Source organism: Salminus brasiliensis, chromosome 23 (assembly GCF_030463535.1).
Source record: "Salminus brasiliensis chromosome 23, fSalBra1.hap2, whole genome shotgun sequence".
In the NCBI taxonomy this organism is placed as follows: Eukaryota; Metazoa; Chordata; class Actinopteri; order Characiformes; family Bryconidae; genus Salminus; species Salminus brasiliensis.
The window spans coordinates 12929586-12950603 of record NC_132900.1 but is presented as its reverse complement, the minus strand read 5'-3'; the positions used below and the strand labels follow the sequence as shown (position 1 = coordinate 12950603).

The following is a 21018-nucleotide window of genomic DNA, read 5'->3' as shown; positions in this document are numbered from 1 at the left end:
TTTCTCAACATTTCCGCTAGGCTTGCTGATGGTGTTGAGCACATCAGAGTTCACAGTATGGGGCTCTTTTGACTTCTCTATTGGGCTCTTAGTGTTGAATGTGTGGTGGTGCTGAAGTTCACCATCGTATGGGAGTTCCTCCTGGTCTTCATCGCTGGTATTGTCATCCTCATGCCTCCTCCTTGGCCGCTCTGGTGCTCTATTGGGCTGCGGGCCTGAAGCCTTCGACTTATTTCCTTTCATGTCTCTGCTGATGGAAACAGAGCTCTCTGAGGAGTCCTCTTCAGCCCCATATGAGTCGGAAAGGCCTGTGTTCTCTGAAAATTAAACAGAACACTGTTAAAGGAATTGTTTATATCATTTTCCTGAGATGCAGTTGATCAGTCAAAACATGTAATTTGCTTCTGTAGTTCAGAACGATGCTAGGCTAACACTGCTAACAAACACTGGACTTAGATTGTGACCAATCTCATTTCCTCTTTTAACACACAAAAAAATCTATGTGGTTTAGAACATGGCATAGATTACTTTGGACAATTCACACTAAAATAATTTTTCTTTAGGCCTGAATGTTTAAATAATGTTTATTCAAACTGTTTTTGTTTGTATTTACTAAGATTATATAGGTGACACGTGTGTTTGCAACATTAGCCTCACTAATCTTATTGTAAACTAAAGAAGCAAATCAGATATCAAGCATATTGCGGTTGATCTACTGCATTTATATATAAACTGATCCTTTAAGCATTGTTAAATTCCCTAAATTGCAAGCCTATTAGTTATTCATAGTGTTGCCTCGATCCCCATACCACATTGTTATCAGCACCGATACTGGCACTTGCATACAGTATGGGTATCGACAAAAGAGAGCACCAAGACCATAAAGCTTACTGATGCCTTTTTTTGGGTTTTATTTTTACATAGAACATTTTTGTTTGCATACTTTGTAATGAAACCAAGCGTTTAAACAACCAGTGAAAGCCAGTCATAAATAGCCAGACATTTAATAAAACATTTAGCACTTTTTGATTCCATCTGGTGTGTTTTTGGTTATGAAACCAGAAGCTGAGTTTCAGCAGCTTGTTTAAAGGCCACACACTAAAGTTTAGTACCTTTTTTAGTACCCACAGAGACGTGTACCTGAATGTGAAATTGCTGCAGAAGCACTTTCTGTTTCAAAACTGCCATTTTTCTACTGCTGTGAAATGTGAATTTAAACAGCAGTTAAAAAGCTGTTTGGTTGAGCTTAGCAAGACGATGCTTCCCTACTTCCCTGCACGTGTTTCTGCATTTTTCATAGCTCTGAAACTTTTCACTGTGCAGTTACTCAACCAGTAAACAGTGTTCTTTCAAACTTAGCATATTTTACTTGGGATCAGATATAAAAAAACTACAACCGTTAAAAAGTGGAACAATATAAATATCAGAATTTATAGCCAAAGTTTAAGTCAAAGTTGGTATTAGTGAGATACTTGAAAATCTTGTATCAGTATCAGTATTGGAAAGGAAAAAGTGCTATCAGTGCATCCCTAGTAATTCATATAGTGAGTATATATAGAAGTTATTCATCTGAAGATGTATTATTCATCCACTACAGTGAATTATTCAGTAACTGACACTAGACTAAGCAAGTTATGTAGTTATCAGTGTGGTTATATAGTTGACACCTCATACTAATGAAGCACACGCCCCAGACATGAATAAATAAGAATGGTGTAAAAGATCAGGGGTAAGTTTCTCAGCATCCCTAAAGCAAGACCCTGCTTAAGGAAATAAAGCATCAGTGTATTCTGCACTACTTTAGGATGCCAACGATCATCACAGTATAGAAAAGATCTTCAACAGTAAATATAATCTGGTGCAAAACTGACTGACTGTTGCTGTGGGGAGATACTCTTACCACTCTCCACACCCTGTGAAATGTGTACCCTGAAGGAACCTTGCAGGTCGCTCAAATGGAGGCTGTCATCATCGCTAATGTCCACAAATATACTCTGCTGAAAATGCTTCTCCCAAAGCACTGAGGGGGCTTTCTCAGCATCGGCCTCATCATCCACGTCCTCTTTGTCCTCTTCTGTAGTCCCTTCACAACCAACCCGGCGGCTTCTTCCCTTGTTGGTCTTAAGTCTCTGAGCAGGTACTTCCCCGGCCATTTCTTAGCAACCACAGATTACACAGAAGCGAGGTGTGCATTAGTGTTGTTGAAAACACTGATACAGCCATATATACTGATCGTGACATTTGTGAAATTCCTCACAACTGACATAAAGGATTTCTATATTAATCATTACTATGTAAAGACAATCCGGCATCATGACAGCACTAGTGGACATTGATGATACGAGCTGGTGCTTGAACCATTTAAACCCTGTACATAGGCCCACCCTTCAGTTCTGCACCCTCACAATTGCAATACTCTCATAATTATTATTTTTAGGGATTATGGGCCCTAAAATAGATCTATGTGGAACTGTGGTTACCAAATCATTCATTGTAGTTTCTGCATTATGATTAGTGACAGAAAAATAAACCCAGGATTCAAATGGCTAAGCATGGTTCAAATGGTTTGCCATGACAGGTGTGAATAGCCACTAGAGCAGAAGTGTCACTGGAGAAAGTCCTACACACGGATACATGACTTTAACCTCAATCAACCCAAAAAAGTCCACTTACCTTTTGAGGACATGCTTCTGTTAGTGTCCGGCCTCCCTGACAACAGACATCCTCAATCCTCGTATAGCAGAGGCAAAAGACACATGACATAGCACACGTTTCGGCTGGGGTTACAACTCACTTCTAGCCACCATCTAAACCTCTCGTAAATAATGCACGCGCCCGTCTGCCCTTTAACGCCTTGGATTGGCTGCTCCAAGAGCGGGGCGGGGCTTGGTTGCTTTGGTAACGCCAAGCCTCCCCAAGACGTCGAAACGTCTGTCCAAAAAGTTCAGCGCTGCTGAAGAGCAGCTTATTAAGAGTTCGGGTTTTTTTTTCGGGGTTAATCTCACACAAAATCGCACATTAATGCACTGGAAAATCACTAATATGGGTCCCTAAATCCCTCCATTAACTTTTACGTTTTAACGTTTACCGTCGTCGTGTCCAGAGAGCCGGCATTCAAATCTCATTGGTGGAGAACCGGTGACGCGGGGGGCGTGGCCAGCTTTGAATTATTCCCTGCCGATTGGCTGCTGGAGGGCCAGGGAGAGAGTTCGCCTCCTCGGTGTTGTGTAGTGTGAAACTTCTCAGGGCAGATTGAGTTAAAGTCGGAACAAAAAAGCCGAGATAACTGCGGGTAAACGCGTGTTTTAGGTCATTTCGACCTGATGTTTTTATTTATCGTGTGTTAGAGAGTTTCGTTTGAGCGTAGCGCTAACTAGTAGCTAGCTAACTTTTGAAAGGACGAGCCCTGCGTGAAGGAAGGGAGCCAGCGGTAACGTGTAGCTGCTAACGTTCTGCTTATCGTCGTTGAACAAGCGTTTTTCTAAACCACATTTTTATCGGGTTATTTCACACACAGACAGCAGTGAGCTACTAATCTAGACTCTTAAACTGTAGCTGGCTAAATACACTCAGACTCTAGCTTTCTGTTTATCTGACTGTTGACTAACTAGCTAATATTACTGACCGGTATATTGTGCACTTTACTTGGCTAGGGGGCATCTTCAGCAGCTGACCTTAGCTATCTAGATATAGCTATCTAGCTAGCTCGTGAACTGACGAACATTTTGGTAAACGTTTTGCTTTTAACATTGTTAGGTTTTGGCTTTTTATTTTGTCATCAGTAAATCTAAACACCTGACAGCTTGAAACCTTATTAGCTTTTTAGTTTTCCAAAAAGTAATGTCTTCAAAGCTGTCTTATTAACCTTTTCCCTTTATGTTCCCTGTGCAGGTCTTCTTCCAAGCCCAGGCTGCCTCAGCATATTCAGGTTAGTATGGTGTGCCATCCTAATGCACTGCTAGCCAGCTTTCTTATGCCAGCCAGGTGGTCTTATGCTGCTGCTGCTTCTGTTTGTTTAAGGAATCAGTTAAGGCGTATCCCTCTATACATGAGCTCACACGCATACAAGAGCATTGTTCAGCAGCTTTGGCAAAGTTTTCACCCTGCGGTGCAGTATGTCTTTCAGATCTAGCTTAGTTTTGGTCTGGTATGGTTGCACTGCCATACACACCCTCTTGGCACACGGTAGGTGGCAACTGTAGGCGAAATATAAAGTGTGTATGGCATTGGGACTACATATAGCCAAATATTCCCCCAAAAAGTTGTAACTGCTTGCTTAAAATTACACAAACACACACGCACACACAAAAATCTACAGCCTGACTGCTACAGAACGGCTAGATTTACAATCAACAGTTTAATACAGTGTGATGGTAGATGGAAGACAGTGCTGTGATGTGCAGGAGAATGGCTGTTTACCCTGGCAGATTGACAGGTTTTTTATGTTGACAGCATGTCGACAGGAGAAGGCGAGTGATTAACAGAACTAGAACTACAAGGTTAATGTGGTGGAAAAACGCCAAATATCCAAACGTGTTGACTGGTTGACTTTGTTTGGGATAATTTCACAGATTTTCTCATATGTTATGTGGTCAAAATGTGAAAACTATGTAGAAACTGTGGTTTCTAGTAAAGGGTTGGCCAAATTTGTTTTTGTGGCCACTAGAAACATATGTTGTGGCCTCAATATATAATCTCGTGGCCATGTCTTATTAAAACGATCACTGTGACCCCATTTCCACATGGATATTAATCTGTTTTGAGTATCAGGATTATATCTGGATAAGGCCGAGCCACTTAAAAGTACAACCGTAAACACACCCAAGACTCCTTTAAAACCAATACTAAAGCAGATCACTCAAACCACTCCAGAAGGTGGTCTGGGATGCATTTGAGCCACATGTTCTGGCAGTGTAAACACCTCGGTCTCCCCAAGGCATGTTCGACAACCAAAACACCAGCAGTACTTGCTGCAAAATGTGCAGATTTGCATGTTCCATACCTCACAGCAATCAGATTTCAGTCTGACTAACCTGATATGCATTTTACAACCATGTGGCTAAAATTTTATCCGGATACAGCCCAGATACTAGTCACAGGAAATTGGGTTTGTCGTTATAGAGTAACTTGCCAAGTCAGGTTAGTTCATAGTGTTGGTGATCGGAACCAGATGTAAACTGAAACGTTAATTAACTCATTATTGAAATGGGTGCGCTAACACTGCCAGATGTCTGAGGTGTTGTCATAGTAAAAATAGTAAAAGACATGTGCATCGACCCCTGGTCAGAAATCAGTCAGTAAGTTTTTCTATAATGCACCATTTTACGTCTGTCCATTCCTGTTGACTCTGTTTACATAGTTTTTATTAAATTATGCAGGAAAACAAAGCACTGGAATTCCTCTTAAAGGACAGTTGGGTTAACCTTGTAAAATCATGAGAATGTCATATAACACAATAACTTGTACTTAAGTGTAGTGAGTGAGGCTGAATTGTTTGACAGTAGAGGTGTGTGTGTGTGTGTGTGTGTGTGTGTGTGTGTGTGTGTGTGGTAGAGGCAACAGTACATGGCTAACAGCCTTTGCTTTCTGATGAGTTGACACATCCTGTGTGTCACACGTTTTGTTCTGCGTTGCATTTTCTTTGAGGCCAAATTCAAGTCTCCTCTTGTCTAAATAATCAGTGGTTTGGTTTCAGTCTGATACTGGAACAGTCTTCAATGATTGGGGTACTTCTGACTAAAGGCTTTTCAATATATGATCTGAATAGAAGCTTGTTGGTTTTTCACACTATTAGTTTATTAGATTCACCATTTGCATTATGGTTCTATATAGAGCCGTTGCCTTTATTAGAAACCCATGAAGAACCTGTTACTGTTGAGTGTAACTGTTGGACTAGTGTCTTGTGTGCAGATCAGGCCGCTTTCTAGGCGTTTCATTTTTTTAAAGTATGACCAAGATCATCAGTGGACACTACAACAGGGTTAATTTTATTTTTTACAAAGTTCGTCTGAGCCTCTTTATGCTTTCCAGCCACAATTAGAGTAAATGCGTCTCCTGTCATCCAACCAAGCTGATTAGTTTACTCATAGATTAGCCCAGTGCTGCTGACACATCTTTGTGTAGGCTTGTTAAATGACGCACGTTTTTAAAGACATCTGAAAATGGAGCAGTATTCATCACACTTTAGGGGACTTTAGCAGAAATCCCTACCTGTAAAAAAAAAAAAAGAAAGGATGTGCTATTTTAGGGATATCTGTGGGCCTGAAGTGTGTGTGAAGTGTGCAAACTGTTGCCATGTAAGAGGGTGCCTTATGGATGTGAGCCAGCGCCTACCGTAGTGGTTCTTGGTGAAGCTTTATTTAAAGCCAGTATGCATTATGGGAGCACCCTCATTTACAGTGTGGCACACACAAGTATTCCTGAAAGATGATATTATAATATTATATTATAATAAGATTAATAAGATCGTCAAAGCAAGGTATAAAGGTACAGATATTTAAAGGGCTCTGTACCATGGTAAACTCATCACTTTAAAGGTCCAAAAACATGCAGCTTCCTCCCCAGTTCATATGGCCCACAAAAAAAAAGTCTAAACCAAAACCAGCCTGTCACAAACAGAACAGCCAATCAAAACAGAGATCATTAGCATATAACGGTCTTAAATGGTGCCCTGTTTAATTCAGTGGGGTAAAAAGTGGTAAGAAAATGGTCATATACAAATTATGACTGTTTTTGACACATGATCTCCTACATAAACCTTATAAATGATTTCAAACTGGGGAAAATGGTCAAAGAATGGACTGTATAATTTTGGATGATATTTGAAATCAATATTTAATGCAGTTGTTGTAGTTATGAAGAACAGATTCATTAGATGTTTTACTGCAGCAAAATATCAACATTTTCTTCAAGTTGGCTCAGTGTGTGCATATAAATGTTATGCAGCGCTCACCCACAATTGCAGCGTTTGTGCATTTCTAGTTTAAAAAATATTAGTATTTAGTATTCATAATATTATAAAAATTAGAATAATAATTGAATGTATTAATACATAACTACCTTTTTAAGGTACCCAAGAAAATCACGAACACACATAAAAAAATATATAAAATCTATAAATAAAAATATATAAAATAATAATAATAAAATAACACACATAAAGACAAACTAATCTCAAATCCCAGGGTAAGATGAAGATTAAAATATGAAAAAAGAAAGAAAAACATGTATGTGGCAAAGAGAGAAGTAATGGGTAAACTAAAATTGTTTATCATGTGAAATTAATAAAATAAACTGAAGGAATTTTACAAGATCAAGTATAAACAAGTGAACAGGTTCTTCCAAGTTGAGTAAAATCAAGGGGCTTTTAAAGGTAATCCAGTCGTTGAATAAAGAACCATTAACCCTTTCTGGGAAGGCGGCTATTCTAAGCTTGCTTGGTGCTGGTGTAAACAAATTGGGTTTGGGAATCGCTGTGGGCTGGGCTCCGCAAGTCTCCCTGCTTTTTCATGTAGTGTGTAATGTTCTGGCCAGTAGAACAAGTGTTGTTTGTATTGATCATACACAAACACACACACACAAAATCTCAAGTGGACAGACCGCTTTGATTCAGCTTGAGCATACACAGAAGCCGCAATGGGTGTGGGGCTAACAAACACACACCACACACACACACACACACACAGAGCCTTGCATGTGGCCGCTGCTCAGTGGGTGTTGCCATGGCATTACGCACAGAATGAGGCTTCACATCTTGTGTTCTCTTCACAGAGAGGTCCGGAAGACTCCCTTGGATAAAACACACATTCACACGCACACACACCAAACCAAAACCACACTCCGGGAACCAGGATCTGTGACTTTCTATATACTTCTTTTTTTTTTCTTTTTTGCGCTGGGATTGAAGACTCTGGCATTGGAAACAAAAAAATCGAGACACTTTTTAACTTTTTTTTTTTAGTATTATTATTTTTTTTTTTTTTTTTTTGGAGTAACGTAACTTTTAAGCACTTTGTGACACTTTTTATATTTTTCTTCTTTGTTGGACGTTTTTAACGGATCTAACTGGGATCGCTCTGTTTATTATGCACTTCAATGGCTGCAAGTGGCTCAGTGGCTAGAATGGGGGATGAGGAGAATGCTGTTCATGTTTGCTACAGGTAGGCACCTCAGCATTATGTCATGCTGCATTTCATTCCAATTCTTGCATTAGTTCTTCTTGCAATCGTTTAGGCAAAGCACCCGCGCAGAGGAAAAAAAGTTTCCGGCGTTATTCCGACTTTTCTCTAGTCCCTGTAGTGCCACACTTAAATACTAAGAATAACCTGTTAGAGAATGTTTCACGTACCGCCCGGCCTTATATGTAATTAAACAGGAATTGGGCTGTTTTTGTCATTTTCTATGCAGTTGTTCAATGTTGTACAAGTACTGGAAGTGTATTGTTTGAAGGTATGCCTGCTCAGTTGATCACAAAACTGATCAAATATTGTCATATTACCCACCACTGGCCACATTTCTACTATACGGTTGATTTAATGTACTCTACAGCATTGACTTCGTTTTGTTGGTGGTGGTGTGTTTTGTTTTTTTTTTGTTTTTGTTTTTTTCTCCTGGCACTTTGCCAAAGGACAACATTTATTAATTTTTGCATTAGACCTTCATGATGTATATAATGATATCAGACCGGCATAACCATTCATTCAGACCTATTTCAACAAGTGTACAATTAAACGTAAATTCACTTCAGCACATGTTGCGTAGAAAAATAACTAAACCCACTGACTTAAGTTGTTAGAAAGCTGAGAAATGTCTGGTTTAGTGAATTATTTCAGGTGTTTTAGTTTATTGATTATAATAATTATAAAGGCTTAGTTAAAGAGCAGTAGTTCATTCTTTTTTTTTATTTTTAAACTAAGTCACTGAGACTATTGCTGATATTTTATTTATTCATTTTTTTTTTCCTTCCCTTCCCTGAGTTGATTGAGGCTGTTGTAGGACCAGTAATTCTATATGTGTTGAACCTGTTGCTTGCATTACTATCAGTCCCAGTGTGAGGGCAGGCAGGTGTGCCTCTGAGAGAGGAGAGCTCCTTTCAGCGTCCTCAATATTTAATACTGCACTGAATCATTTATGGTTTATTATTTCCCATTGTGTGCCCATCTGGCAAGCCTCATCAGCTGCGGTTTCATGCAAACCTTCCTTTATGTTGGCCTGTATTGATTGTTTGAAATGGTTTTAGATTTCTGTTCCTGACAGTCGGATAACCACGACAGCGTTCAAGCTCTCCATGTTGTTGTTGTTGTTGTTGTTTGTTAGTTATTAGAATATTGATCTATTATTTAGGAAAAAGAAATTGCAGGTGATTTTCTTTTTTTTACATGAATTGAATGCATGTACATATCAGTTTAGCTGGCTCTCGCTGGTTATTCTTGATTAGAACCCAATGCCATTTTACATCACGACATAGTTTAGTCATCTTTTGTCAAATGTTTTTGGTCATAGCTTTGCTTGTTACAAAGGACGGGGCAGATATGTGCCACTGCTAAACATGGCATTGGATTTATGGGCTGTCATGCATTGAGCATGACCCAGAAACAAATCAGATTATTCCACATTCTTTCCCGAGATGTGAAGGCGCTGCTGGTGAAACTCATGTTAGCTGTGTAGTTCTAGTACCGGTAGTCGATAACCACAAAACATGCCGTTCACTAATGGTAGATCAAGTGTTAAATGTATAGCGGCTCTCTTTGCTGCTGTGGCTGTTCAAGAGTTCAGGTAGAGCAAGTCTGTTTGTTGCATTTCTTTTATATACTGCTAATGTAGAGTAGGTCATTAGCACAGTGTATATCTGTTTAGCACTGTGTCAAAGTTTCAATGGGGATTTAAGTAGCATGTGGCCAACATCTTGGCTTGTTGGTAGATCATTTGATCACATTTGTAACGTTGAATGCTCAAATTAAGTCAAAATGGAAACCTTATCATATTAACATAAGACCTTTTCAGCTGCTATTTATCTTTAATGAATTGATAAAATTGTCTAATCTACATACGGCGAACACCCTTAAATCTAATTTAGAGTTCTGTAACGTCACTGTTTAGTATAACTTCTAGGTTTAATGTTCTAACTCTGTGTTCCCTAATCACAGCTTACACAGGAAAGTTAAGACTCAATCTGATTAGCCGAGAAAGCGCTGAGCACAGCAGTTCCTGTCAAAGCCTGTCACAATTTCTGCTCTCCAGTACAGCCAGCTCTGCTTGTAGACAGAATACTTATTATTCTTCTCTTGTTTCTTACTTTACGTTGAGCTTTTTGTGAGGTTTTGCGTGCGATTTTTATCAAACAGGCTGGTGTCTGCCTGGTTTGTGATGTTTGTATATCGGCAGCGGCTACTCTTGGCCAGTACGCCCCCCGTGGAAACATCTTCAGGGGTTTTAAGTGAGTCCAAAGTGCTGGACAGAGCAGCTCGATCGCAGCGGAAACTTGTTAGATGCCCATCAGATGGTCCCTGTTCTGTGATTGTGTGAAAGGCAGCAGGTAGGCGCTGTAGCATAGATGGTTTAGTCATCCAAAGAGTTGAAGTGATGTGGAGATTTGGATTTGTGAAGGATTTGAGAGGAATTTGGATGCAATGGACAAATGGTTATGATGAACTCCGGCCAAGTTTGATTACTTTGGATGTACTGTTTCCAAAGTGGGAGAATTGGCTGAAGTTCTGATCACAGAGTAGTATTTTAGTAGAAAGGAAAGGAACTGCAAAGTGGAAATGGCCGTAGACATCTCAATTTGATGCATCGTTCATGTCAGGCTGTCCAGTATAGGTTATAATGGTGTTATGAGAATATCCTCTTAATATAATAATCCTGTCATGCACTTGGGTGTGGCCTTGTTAAGAAGGCTTACTGCAACATTTGTCTGGTTCATTAACAAGGCAGGAATGTTGTTTTTATCTTTACGTATTACAAAACCTTAAGGAAATTGCAGGTTCCAACCAGTGACTGAAGAGGACAGAAGTCACTTATTCCCTTTATTTCTTTGTGTAAAGTTCATTAGGTCCAAAATGAATTCAAATAAGCTTGTGGAATTTTAATGAAGGCTCGTTCTCATTATGTGGGGAAATCTGTAGCCTATTGTAACTCTTCATGTACATGCTCTTCAGCCGTATATATTGGAATGTTAATTAGTACAATGCAAACATAATTTAGCAACTGAGAAAAAGAACTGTCCACCTTGTTGGTGTGGTTTAACCCAAGCATGAATAATCATTACTAAAACCCCTGTCCAGTCCAATGGGTTGAGATCCAGTTGAACTAGTTGAGCATTTGCTGCTAGAGTGTCATGATCCCTCACATGATCTCTCTTCTGTGCCCTTTAGGATGGAGGCCTCTTGTCTGGAGCTGGCTCTGGAAGGAGAGCGCCTGTGTAAAGTGGGCGATTACAGTGGAGGTGTGTCGTTTTTCGAGGCTGCCATACAAGTGGGCACGGAGGACCTACAGGTGCTGAGCGCCATCTATAGCCAGCTTGGCAATGCTTACTTCCATCTGCAAAACTACAACAAGGCTCTGGAGTTTCACCATCATGACCTAACACTAACCAGGTATACACACACATCTTTTAAAGATACTCGTAAAAGCATCACTCGCTCTCGTACTCTGCATAAACATGTCTGAGCATATGTTTATGTGCCTCCAAGGAAAAGACAACTTTGCAATTGGTTTGTTTCATTTGGACAGGTAGAGCTCTCTTGGCATCTGTCAAATCCATATTTGTCCATCAGCATGATTTATCAATTCAGGGACTACTTTTCCATTTCAGAGTGTAATACCAGCCAACGCTTGGCATTGCACAAGATGATCTTAGTATTCCATGTGGCTACTCACTCATGGAAAGCCAATCCATGAAGCCCTCAGCAAACAGTTTTTAAGCTTATGTATCTTCCAGAGGCAGTTTAGTACTCATAAATGCGTTTTGCAACCAAAGACAATTTTAAACATTTCAACACTAAATGTTTCTGTTCTGTGGGCTTATGTGAACTAACACTGAGCTGTAGTTGTTCCTTGATGTTTTTACTTCATAATAGAAGCCCTTGCAGTTGACAAGGGCAACACTGGCAGATCAAGGCAATTTAATGAACTGACCTGAAGGTGCCATCATGTGTCTGAAAAGGTGCCATCATGTGTCTGTGTCACACTGAAGGTCCCTGACCTTTTCAGTAGGTCCCATTCTGCTGCTGTTCTTTTCTGCTTTTCAGTAAAAGTCCAAATCTTTTACTTGTAAAAGACTAATGTTCATGTGTCCTGTTGTGTGGCTTTTCAGAACAATGGGGGACCTGCTAGGCGAGGCAAAAGCCAGTGGTAACCTGGGGAACACACTGAAGGCATTAGGGCGCTTTGATGAAGCTGTTGTCTTCTGTCAGAGGCACCTGGACATTAGCAAAGATGCTGGGGACAAGGTCAGCACATTACACACAGTGCAACGGAGCACATGTATTTATTTTTAACAGTAAAAGATTGAAATGTTGCCCTTTGTGCATTCCTGAAAACTTTTAACTACTTACTTTACACTTGTTAATGTTTGCTTGTATCCATGTTTGTATACATAGCTTAACTGCAAACATGCCTATTACTGGTGACAAAATGCAAAAAGGACTGTGTATGTATTGTCCTTATTGTTGTGGCAGATGGGGCAGGCCAGAGCTCTGTATAACTTTGGGAATGTGTACCACGCCAAAGGAAAGAGCACCTGCAGCAATGATTCAGAACCTGGAAACTTCCCAGAGGAGGTCAGCGCTGCGCTTACAAAGGCTGCAGAGTACTACGAGTAAGTTTGTGTGTATGTGCGCGTTTTAGTACTAATGACAGTCATGGGGGGCAAATTTTTGAATAACCAATGGGACACAAATTTTGTATTTTGTTGTTGATTGTGTTAATGTTTGTAGAAAATCTGAGCTTTAGGGTCACATAAGAATAGTGAAATATCACTGTATTATACCTGACGGGCAGTGTGCTGTTGCAGGGCAAATCTGTGCATCGTGAAGGAACTTGGAGACCGAGCAGCTCAGGGGCGCACTTGCGGGAACCTGGGGAACACTCATTACCTGCTTGGCAACTTCCGCAATGCTGTGTCTTCCCACCAACAGGTAAAGCTTTCTCCCAACTGATATGAAAATGGGGACTGAAACATTGTAAGGTGCTAAAAGTTCCAATAGCTGCTATAATGTCCAGTGCAATTAAATGGGGCTAACTATATAACAATACATGTTCTAAAATATAAAGTACAGTGTGTAAATGTTTTGTCTTACAAATTGATTAGTTCTGATAAAGTCAGTTCACTTTTTAAAGATTAGAATATGAATATGCAACCTGGTCCGCAGAATTAGACAGCAATTACCATGGTATGTCAATATGGACCATTATCAGATGTTAAGAAATTATAAGTAGGCTGATAAAAACAAGGATTGGAGAGTGAATGTTTCTGCTGTTGCATTGAAAGTGTTAGTACTAATATTAAGTGTTCATCAATTCTTCAAGCCTAAATAATGCTAGGTTCTGTAATAGCATTCAGCTACACAAGCATAGTCCAGTTGGAAAATAAGCGGTGTTTGAATACGTGGGTGGTAATAGAGATGCCACTTTTTCTTTGAAGGCTGATACCAATGTGAGTTGTCTTCTTTAAAAACCACTAAGCCTTAAAATGTACATTTTAATTAAAGTGTTCAGATTAAGATGAACGCCTACAAGTAGCCTGTCATGCTTAAATTGCTTAACCTACTCACTGTCCACTACCCCATAGAAAGAAATGCACAGCTAATGCGATCGCCTCACAGTGTTCTATTTTAGGCTAGATTTGTTACAGGGTTGATCATATTTATTTTTTTATGTCCTTTGACACTGATCCCCATCGGTACCGATATGTGGTACTAAATACTTATAGATGCTGGAATATGAGAGGTAATAAATGGAAATTTGCATTTAATTTATTTATATATATATTATATATTTTTTTAGCGACTCCTCATTGCTAAAGAGTTTGGTGATCGGCCAGCTGAAAGGCGGGCCTATTGTAACCTAGGAAACGCCTACATCTTCCTGGGGGAGTTTGAGAAAGCTGCTGAGCACTACAAGTGAGTCACCAGTTCACTTATTTTTCCGTTGACCTGTTTATAATACAGTCCATTTATATCCATCATCTTGTTCTCCTAAATTTTCGTTTGTTGGCCTACTGACCCCATCTAAATAAACTTAGCTACTGCTAACTGTGCCCCTCACCAGTACCACCTTATTGGCCAGTGTGTACTCTAGCAGGTCCAGTGGCAGTTAGTACTTTATTTATTACTGTGGTGAATAATTAAGTGGTCATATTTAGCTGGTAGTATTTTTTTTTTTTTTTTTACTATTACCATTTACTATTAAAGCTACCCCCCATCAGCTTACTGGCATTTGTGTACTCAATTCTTTCAGTCTAAATAATGGTAGGTTCTGTTATAGCATTCAGCTACACAAGCATGGTACAGCTGGTAAATAGGCAGTGTTTGAATACATGGGTAATAATAGAGATGCCACTCTTCTTTTTAATGCTGATACCTCAAGAGTCTTCCTTTTTAAAAAACTTAACTAAGCCTTAAACCATATTATGTTTGTATGGTAATATCTTTCTGTGTGTTTGTGGCTGCTACCAGGAGAGCTCTGCAGTTGGCGAGGCAGCTAAAGGATCGGGCAGTGGAGGCTCAGACCTGCTACAGCCTGGGCAACACCTACACACTACTGCAGGACTATGAAAGAGCCATCGACTATCACCTCAAACATCTCATCATTGCTCAGGACCTCAACGACAGGTACATGGTACAAAAAGTCTCTCTGTTTACCTACTAGTGAGTATTATTAAAACTACAACAAGGGTTTAATAGCTAGCCTATTAAGGGTTTAATAGCTAGCTAGTTTCCTAAATGTAAGTAAGGCTCTGAATATGGCTGTCAACATGTTTTAATACTGTAAATGATAACTGAGCAAAAGTTAGTAAGTTATTTGACTGTTTGCAATGAGGAAATGGCGGCTATATTGCAATACCTTTGCCTAGATGCTTTAAAAATCTACAAAAAGCCCAAAAGTTTTACCCCAGCCCAATTAACATGTGAACGGTTTCTAACACGTTCTAACACACCAAGATTCATTCATCTCAATTAAAAAAAACCCACCAAAACACACTGTGTGCGTTTACAGGATCGGTGAAGGCCGTGCCTGCTGGAGTTTAGGTAATGCTCACACAGCACTGGGGAATCACGATCAGGCCATGCACTTTGCTGAGAGACATTTGGAAATCTCTAAAGAGGTAAACAATTTCAACTCTTGCTTTAAAAACATTTTCTAGGGCAGCTTTAATTTTTGAATAGTGGAAAGAAAAGTATTGGAACCCTTTCTTAGAGTGTTGGTGAAGTTCATGTGATGCAGCATGTAGAAAACACAGTCCTAATTGGGTTTTTGTTTTTAAACTAGAAACCTCTGACAAAATTCTTACATTTTAATGCATTTAATACACCACAACACTAACATTTAATCAAATAAAGCTGAATGTTATGTAATGAAATGCACTGTTCGTATTTGTATTTAGACCGGAGACCGCAGTGGTGAGCTGACTGCCCGTATGAATGTGTCTGACCTCCAGATGGTCCTTGGCCTCAGCTACAGCACCAACAATTCTGTCTTATCAGAGAACAAAGAAATTGACTACAATCTGCATGGTAAGATGCTAAACTGTATAATAACAGTTTTTTAAAAACAGCAAAAAACTTGTCCTTTAAGACGAAATGTGCAGTGAAAGCCGTTTAAACCTGTTCATATGATAAATGTGGCACCATAAATAAATAGGGCTGTTTGTTTGCCCAGGAGCAAGACCTAGGACAGGCAGACGGCATAGCATGGAAAACCTGGAGCTGATGAAACTTACGCCAGACAAGCTCAACGTGAGTACTTTAGCTTTGACCAACCCTACGTCTGCAAACACTAATTTGAACCTCAATTTGACCTTGGTTTGAAACTATATCGACTGCAAGCACACTCTGACACTTGCACTCAAACTCTGAGATCTCTGCCAATAATTACACGGAACATAAAGTCCAACATTTCTACTGCATAGTAGTAGTGAGGCAAGGCAAATAAGCTTTTGATTTATTGAGAGATTGAATTAATTAGGGTAAGATTACACCCAGGGCACAGTGACCTGGGTGATTGAAATCTTTCACAGACAGACTGAAAACCCCAGCAGTCAGACCATGGCAAATCCTGGTCCATGATTCATCACATCACATTACTAACTTCAAACCGTTGCACATCATTGCCACACACCTGCTACCACTGTTCTCAAACCTCCAGACTCTCCTAACTTTGCTGAAGACCCCCCCCCACCCCACACACACAAACAGTTCAGCGAATAAAGGACTTGACAACTGAGCAACATTGTTTAGACCACAGAAAATAACAATTTGTGCAGGGCTGAAAATAGTAAGAACTGACGTGCTATTGAGTATATAGGAGCGTATAACTGTATAACTGGTGCAGCAGAGTTTATGCATTAAGTCTTTGTCTCTATTGTCCCTGTGCAGGGTCAGAAGTGGGGCAGTGAAGTTTTCGGTAAGCAATCGAAGCCCACGCTGTCAAAGTCCTCTTCTAAGCTGTTCTTCATGAACCGTCTGCGAGGGAAGAAGACCAAGAACAGCTCCACTAAAGTTCTTCAGGACACCAGCAACACTCTGGAGACCCCTCAGAACCAGCCTGCACAAAAGGTGAGTGTCTTAATGCTGTCTGAAGAATAGAGAGAATAGATATGTATATATATATATATATATATATATAGATATAGATATATATAGATATAGATAGATATGTATGTATGTATGTATATATATAGATATAGATATGTATGTGTGTATATATATATATATATATATATATATATATATATATATATATATATATATATAGATATGTATGTGTGTATATATATATATAGATATGTATGTATATATATAGATATATATATATATATGTTCAGTTGTTCATAGATGGGCCATTTGATTGGCACATATGGAGAATGTCAGAATGCTCTATACAGTTACGATAAGGAATTGTGCTAATATTACACATCTAGTGTTTGGTGTAGAATAGTTGTAGTATCAACATCACCTTCTCCATGGCAGACTAGGGTTCAATTCCCTGTCTTAAGCAAGTGCTTGAGCAAGACTTTGTAACGCTCCGTTTTCCTACCTGTGTAACATGATTTGAATCTCTTACAAAATCTCTAACAGGACAACTTTACAGTAAAAGTGTTCACGCTTGTATTCCGAAGCCCGCGCCCAGGCCGATTCTGGGCTTGTTTAGGGTAGGGGCTTAATATCGCTGGTTTGCTTTCACACAAAAGGAGTTTTTCACTTTCACTTTTACTGGCATTTTTGCAAAGTAGTAGGTCTTGGGTTCATCCGTTTATTGCTTTTCATTGTTGTCCTTGGATACAAACACTCAAACAGCACAACCGGTGCTTCTCTGTAGTCATGGCATTTTATTGCAAACAAGTAGTTGTTCTCATAGTAGGAGAGTGTTAGCTATGCAAGCGATATGTTACTGCAGTTCATGTGGTGCCAGGAGGTCTGAACCGAGCGTCTGTGTGTGGTAGATGCTGAATAATGCGTAATTCTGCACTTTGAATTCTCAAATATTGAATAGGGAAATTCTGACATCTGTTTGTTTGACATTTATTGTATGTATGTATCGGTGTGAGCGAGCTAGATTTGTGACTTTTTGACCTTTGACTTCCTGCAGCGTGCCAGTGCAGATATGTTGGGCGATGAAGGCTTCTTTGACCTGCTGAGCCGTTTCCAGGGCAACAGGATGGATGACCAGCGTTGCTCTATTCAGACGGGGCGGGGCCGCCAGGCCAGCGCTGCCTCCAGTTCCTCCTCCTCTTCTGCGTCTTCCAGTCCACCGACAAGCATGAAGAAATGTAAGTGCTAGTTACAAAGGCACTCATACAACATAACATCCTATTTCTATGTGATTCTGGCTATTTCAGTTTTCCATGTACTGTTAAAGTTCTTCTATTCCAACCTTACAAATTTAAATTTATCTCCAAGTTGGCCTTGCTCTTCCCCTGCCTATTCTCCCACCAGCTTTCTCAGAGTCAGCAGTGTCGCCAGGGCAGGAGGCATTTTTCGGCACTCTGGCAAATGCTCAGGGCCGAAGGCTAGAAGACCAGAGGGCCATAGGGAGTCTACCTGGTCTGCGGAGCCTGCAACCCAGCCAAAGCTGCAGCAACAGACAGGCCGTTCTCAACCAACTGATGGCCAGTGACGATGCTTCAGAACCAGACGACAAGTTCTTTGACATGCTGGTGAAGTGCCAGGTAAGAGAAAGCGTTGCAGAGTCCTGTTACACAAACGTGTTGAATGTCAGTGTAGCTATTATTGTTTGGTGTTTATTTGTTTTTATTTATTTATTTATAGGTTTAAGAACTTACTTGTACCAAATCAGTTGGAAATGTAATGTGAAGGAGTGTAAAAGTGACACTTGCTGACCACATTTAGTCATGTCTCCTGCTGTTATGCTTGCCTATCATTATTTATCAATAGGGGTGTAACTATACACTGGCTTCCATCCAACAAATTTGAATGATGAAAATTCATTTAAATACTGGAGGAGGGGCATAAAAAAAATGTGTTCTGCTGTTTCTAAATTTCGTGAGCAGACCAATATAAATGCTCCATTGTGACTTTTTAAATTGTTGTTTCTGAGAAGAGGACATTCCTTGAACAACAGTGGACACAAATGTTTAATATAAACCATCAAGCAGCTCCATATAGTACTCTATATAAACACTGCATGTTCAAGCCTTTTCTCACATGTTTGCTGAAATGTCAGCTTTACGGGTGCTTGTTCTAGTTCTCAGCAGAAAGCTATAAGTGTATTTCTGCATACCTGTGAAACCAGTCTTTATGTCCTATGTTGGTGTAACGGGAACTAACAGAGTGGGTGCTGCAGTCCTAAAAGCATAGTGACAAAATGCTGTGGCAGAGTTTACAAAATTCTCCTTTGCTCCCTTCTCTTTCCTCTTTGTCTCTGTTCCACTAATTCTCCATTAGGGCTCTCGGTTAAATGATCAGAGATGTGCTCCTCCTGCCCCAGCCCGTGGCCCCACCGTCCCTGATGAGGACTTTTTCAGTCTCATCCTCCGCTCACAGGCCAAGAGAATGGACGAGCAGAGAGTCACGTTACCGTCTGTGCACTGAACACCCGCACTGTGCAGAGTAAATCTATATACAGGGCGAGTCTCAGGTCAGGAATCACCCAAGCATCTGGAAGAGGCTTAATTCTATTCTCAAAATGGCAGCTATCAATGCAATGGAGGTTACCGTGGTAGGATAACCTACGTCTTGTGTACATTTATTGATCAAATACATATTCAGTTGATCATTATTAACATTTGCAGATAAATTTGTCTTGCAGATAAATGGTTTCTGATTTCTGACTCCTCCTGCAGTCAATAACACAAATGGAAAGCAACTCCATGCACGTAGAGTGAACAAGATGTGCATGCAGAAACACATCTATAGGTTTAACGCTCTGCTTGGGTCCATTGTTTCCCAGTCTTGGTTCTGAAGTGCTTCTGCATAGCATATCTTAGTCCTCTACTCACTCCCAGCACAACTGCCTCAACTCAGGAGATAATTAACAAAGCAAAGGTCAGGCATTTAAAGTGAGTTAAACTTGACATCACTAGAACATGCAATGCAAGAGCACTTGGGGGCATAACTGTGAAACAGGGTCAATCACTGGTGTCCTGATGTGACATCAGAATCCAGTCATGGTTTAATGATGCCCAGCTGGTAGTAGTTTTCTGATTCTGAGGCACTTTTGAAATCCACTCAAACGGTCCAGCATTGTAGACCACTGCAATTTGACTGCAAACGCGTGTGTGTGTTGTAAAATCAAATAAACACCACCCCACACACACACACACACACACATACACACACACACACACACAATCCAGCACAGTGACCTTGCTAATATTCTCTCACCCCTACCCCCCACCCCCCCCCCACCCCTGTTTAGTCCACTACTGACCAAAACTACATTTCCTGTTCTGTGTTTTATTATATTTATCCCCAACAGTACTTAGGACTGGAGTTTAGCTCCTGGTATTCTGGAAATGCGTTTACTTCATATTCTAATGAAGTGTTACTTATATTGCAGAAAGTAATGCACACTTACAGCTGCGTTTTGGAATATGATGCCAGTTCTGAGCGATGGCATTATATATTTTTTAATTTGTAAAAAAAAAAGGTTTTTTTTTTCCTTTTTTTTATGTATAAAGCTTATTTAGTATGAATGTTTATGACAGTAGCAATGGATTATCTCTACAGGCATTTTTTTTTACAGTTTTATTTGTATTTATGTTTTTGTTTCTTTTATCATGAAGATTGTGTATAAAAAGGAATGCCTTGCAGCTGTAGGAACTAGCATTGATTTTGCATTAGCTATTTTAGTTAGCACAGGTACAATGGAGTATGTATAACTGTTTTTGTAATTATGAGCATTTGAATGTCTGGATTCTGTACACAGGGGGGGGGGAAGTTATTGTTTGTTTTAAGAAAACTTTGGGCTCATGCAATTTTGGGGAATACTAATTGCAGTTATTTTAAATAATGTCCTTTATTGTGATTTGTACATTTCAATACAACAGCACTGTACAGACTACATGATCAGTGTGATTTTTATCTCTGCCCTCGCCCTGCAGCCATTACAGCACTGATTCATTAGCACTCTTTTTAGAACTGCTATGGTTCCAGTCAAGTTCAAAGTGTGCATCCTCACTGTAGATGAATTAACTTCATCAGGCCTTCAGTAGCTTAAACATGTGTATGTATCTATGTATTCCAAACAACTGGTTTGGGCAGTCCTGATTTGGTCAATTGACACATTTTGTCTATTTTCATCTAAATGAAACAATTATGTATAGTGCTTTTTACAACT

The 21018-nt window shown here is 39.8% G+C and overlaps 1 protein-coding gene across 2 annotated transcripts; it reads left to right on the top strand.

Annotated features, from left to right (window-relative positions):
- Positions 1-3250: 3250 nt before the first annotated feature.
- On the top strand, positions 3251-20715 carry gpsm2 (G protein signaling modulator 2). Of its 2 annotated transcripts, XM_072668685.1 has the most exons (15): positions 3251-3292; positions 3892-3928; positions 11373-11594; positions 12314-12449; positions 12678-12817; positions 13013-13136; positions 14005-14120; positions 14676-14831; positions 15217-15325; positions 15605-15734; positions 15880-15956; positions 16596-16775; positions 17809-17989; positions 18156-18388; positions 19125-20715. In XM_072668685.1, the coding sequence occupies exons 3-15, from the start codon at positions 11374-11376 to the stop codon at positions 19269-19271; spliced, it is 1950 nt and encodes a 649-aa protein (XP_072524786.1). In that variant the 5' UTR covers positions 3251-3292; positions 3892-3928; position 11373; the 3' UTR covers positions 19272-20715. The 2 variants fall into 2 exon arrangements, with proteins under 2 accessions (XP_072524786.1, XP_072524785.1); XM_072668684.1 differs by lacking the exons at positions 3251-3292; positions 3892-3928 and adding an exon at positions 8080-8159.
- The last annotated feature ends 303 nt before the right edge of the window (positions 20716-21018 follow it).

What these genes read in the sequence shown, in the direction of transcription:
- gpsm2 (XM_072668684.1), top strand. Translation starts at nt 8,095, where the DNA reads ATGGCTGCAAGTGGCTCAGTGGCTAGAATGGGGGATGAGGAGAATGCT. An exon ending in GCAAAGATGCTGGGGACAAG is followed by an intron (nt 12,450 to 12,677) that starts GTCAGCACATTA and finishes TTGTTGTGGCAG; the next exon opens with ATGGGGCAGGCCAGAGCTCT. An exon ending in AAAGCTGCTGAGCACTACAA is followed by an intron (nt 14,121 to 14,675) that starts GTGAGTCACCAG and finishes GGCTGCTACCAG; the next exon opens with GAGAGCTCTGCAGTTGGCGA.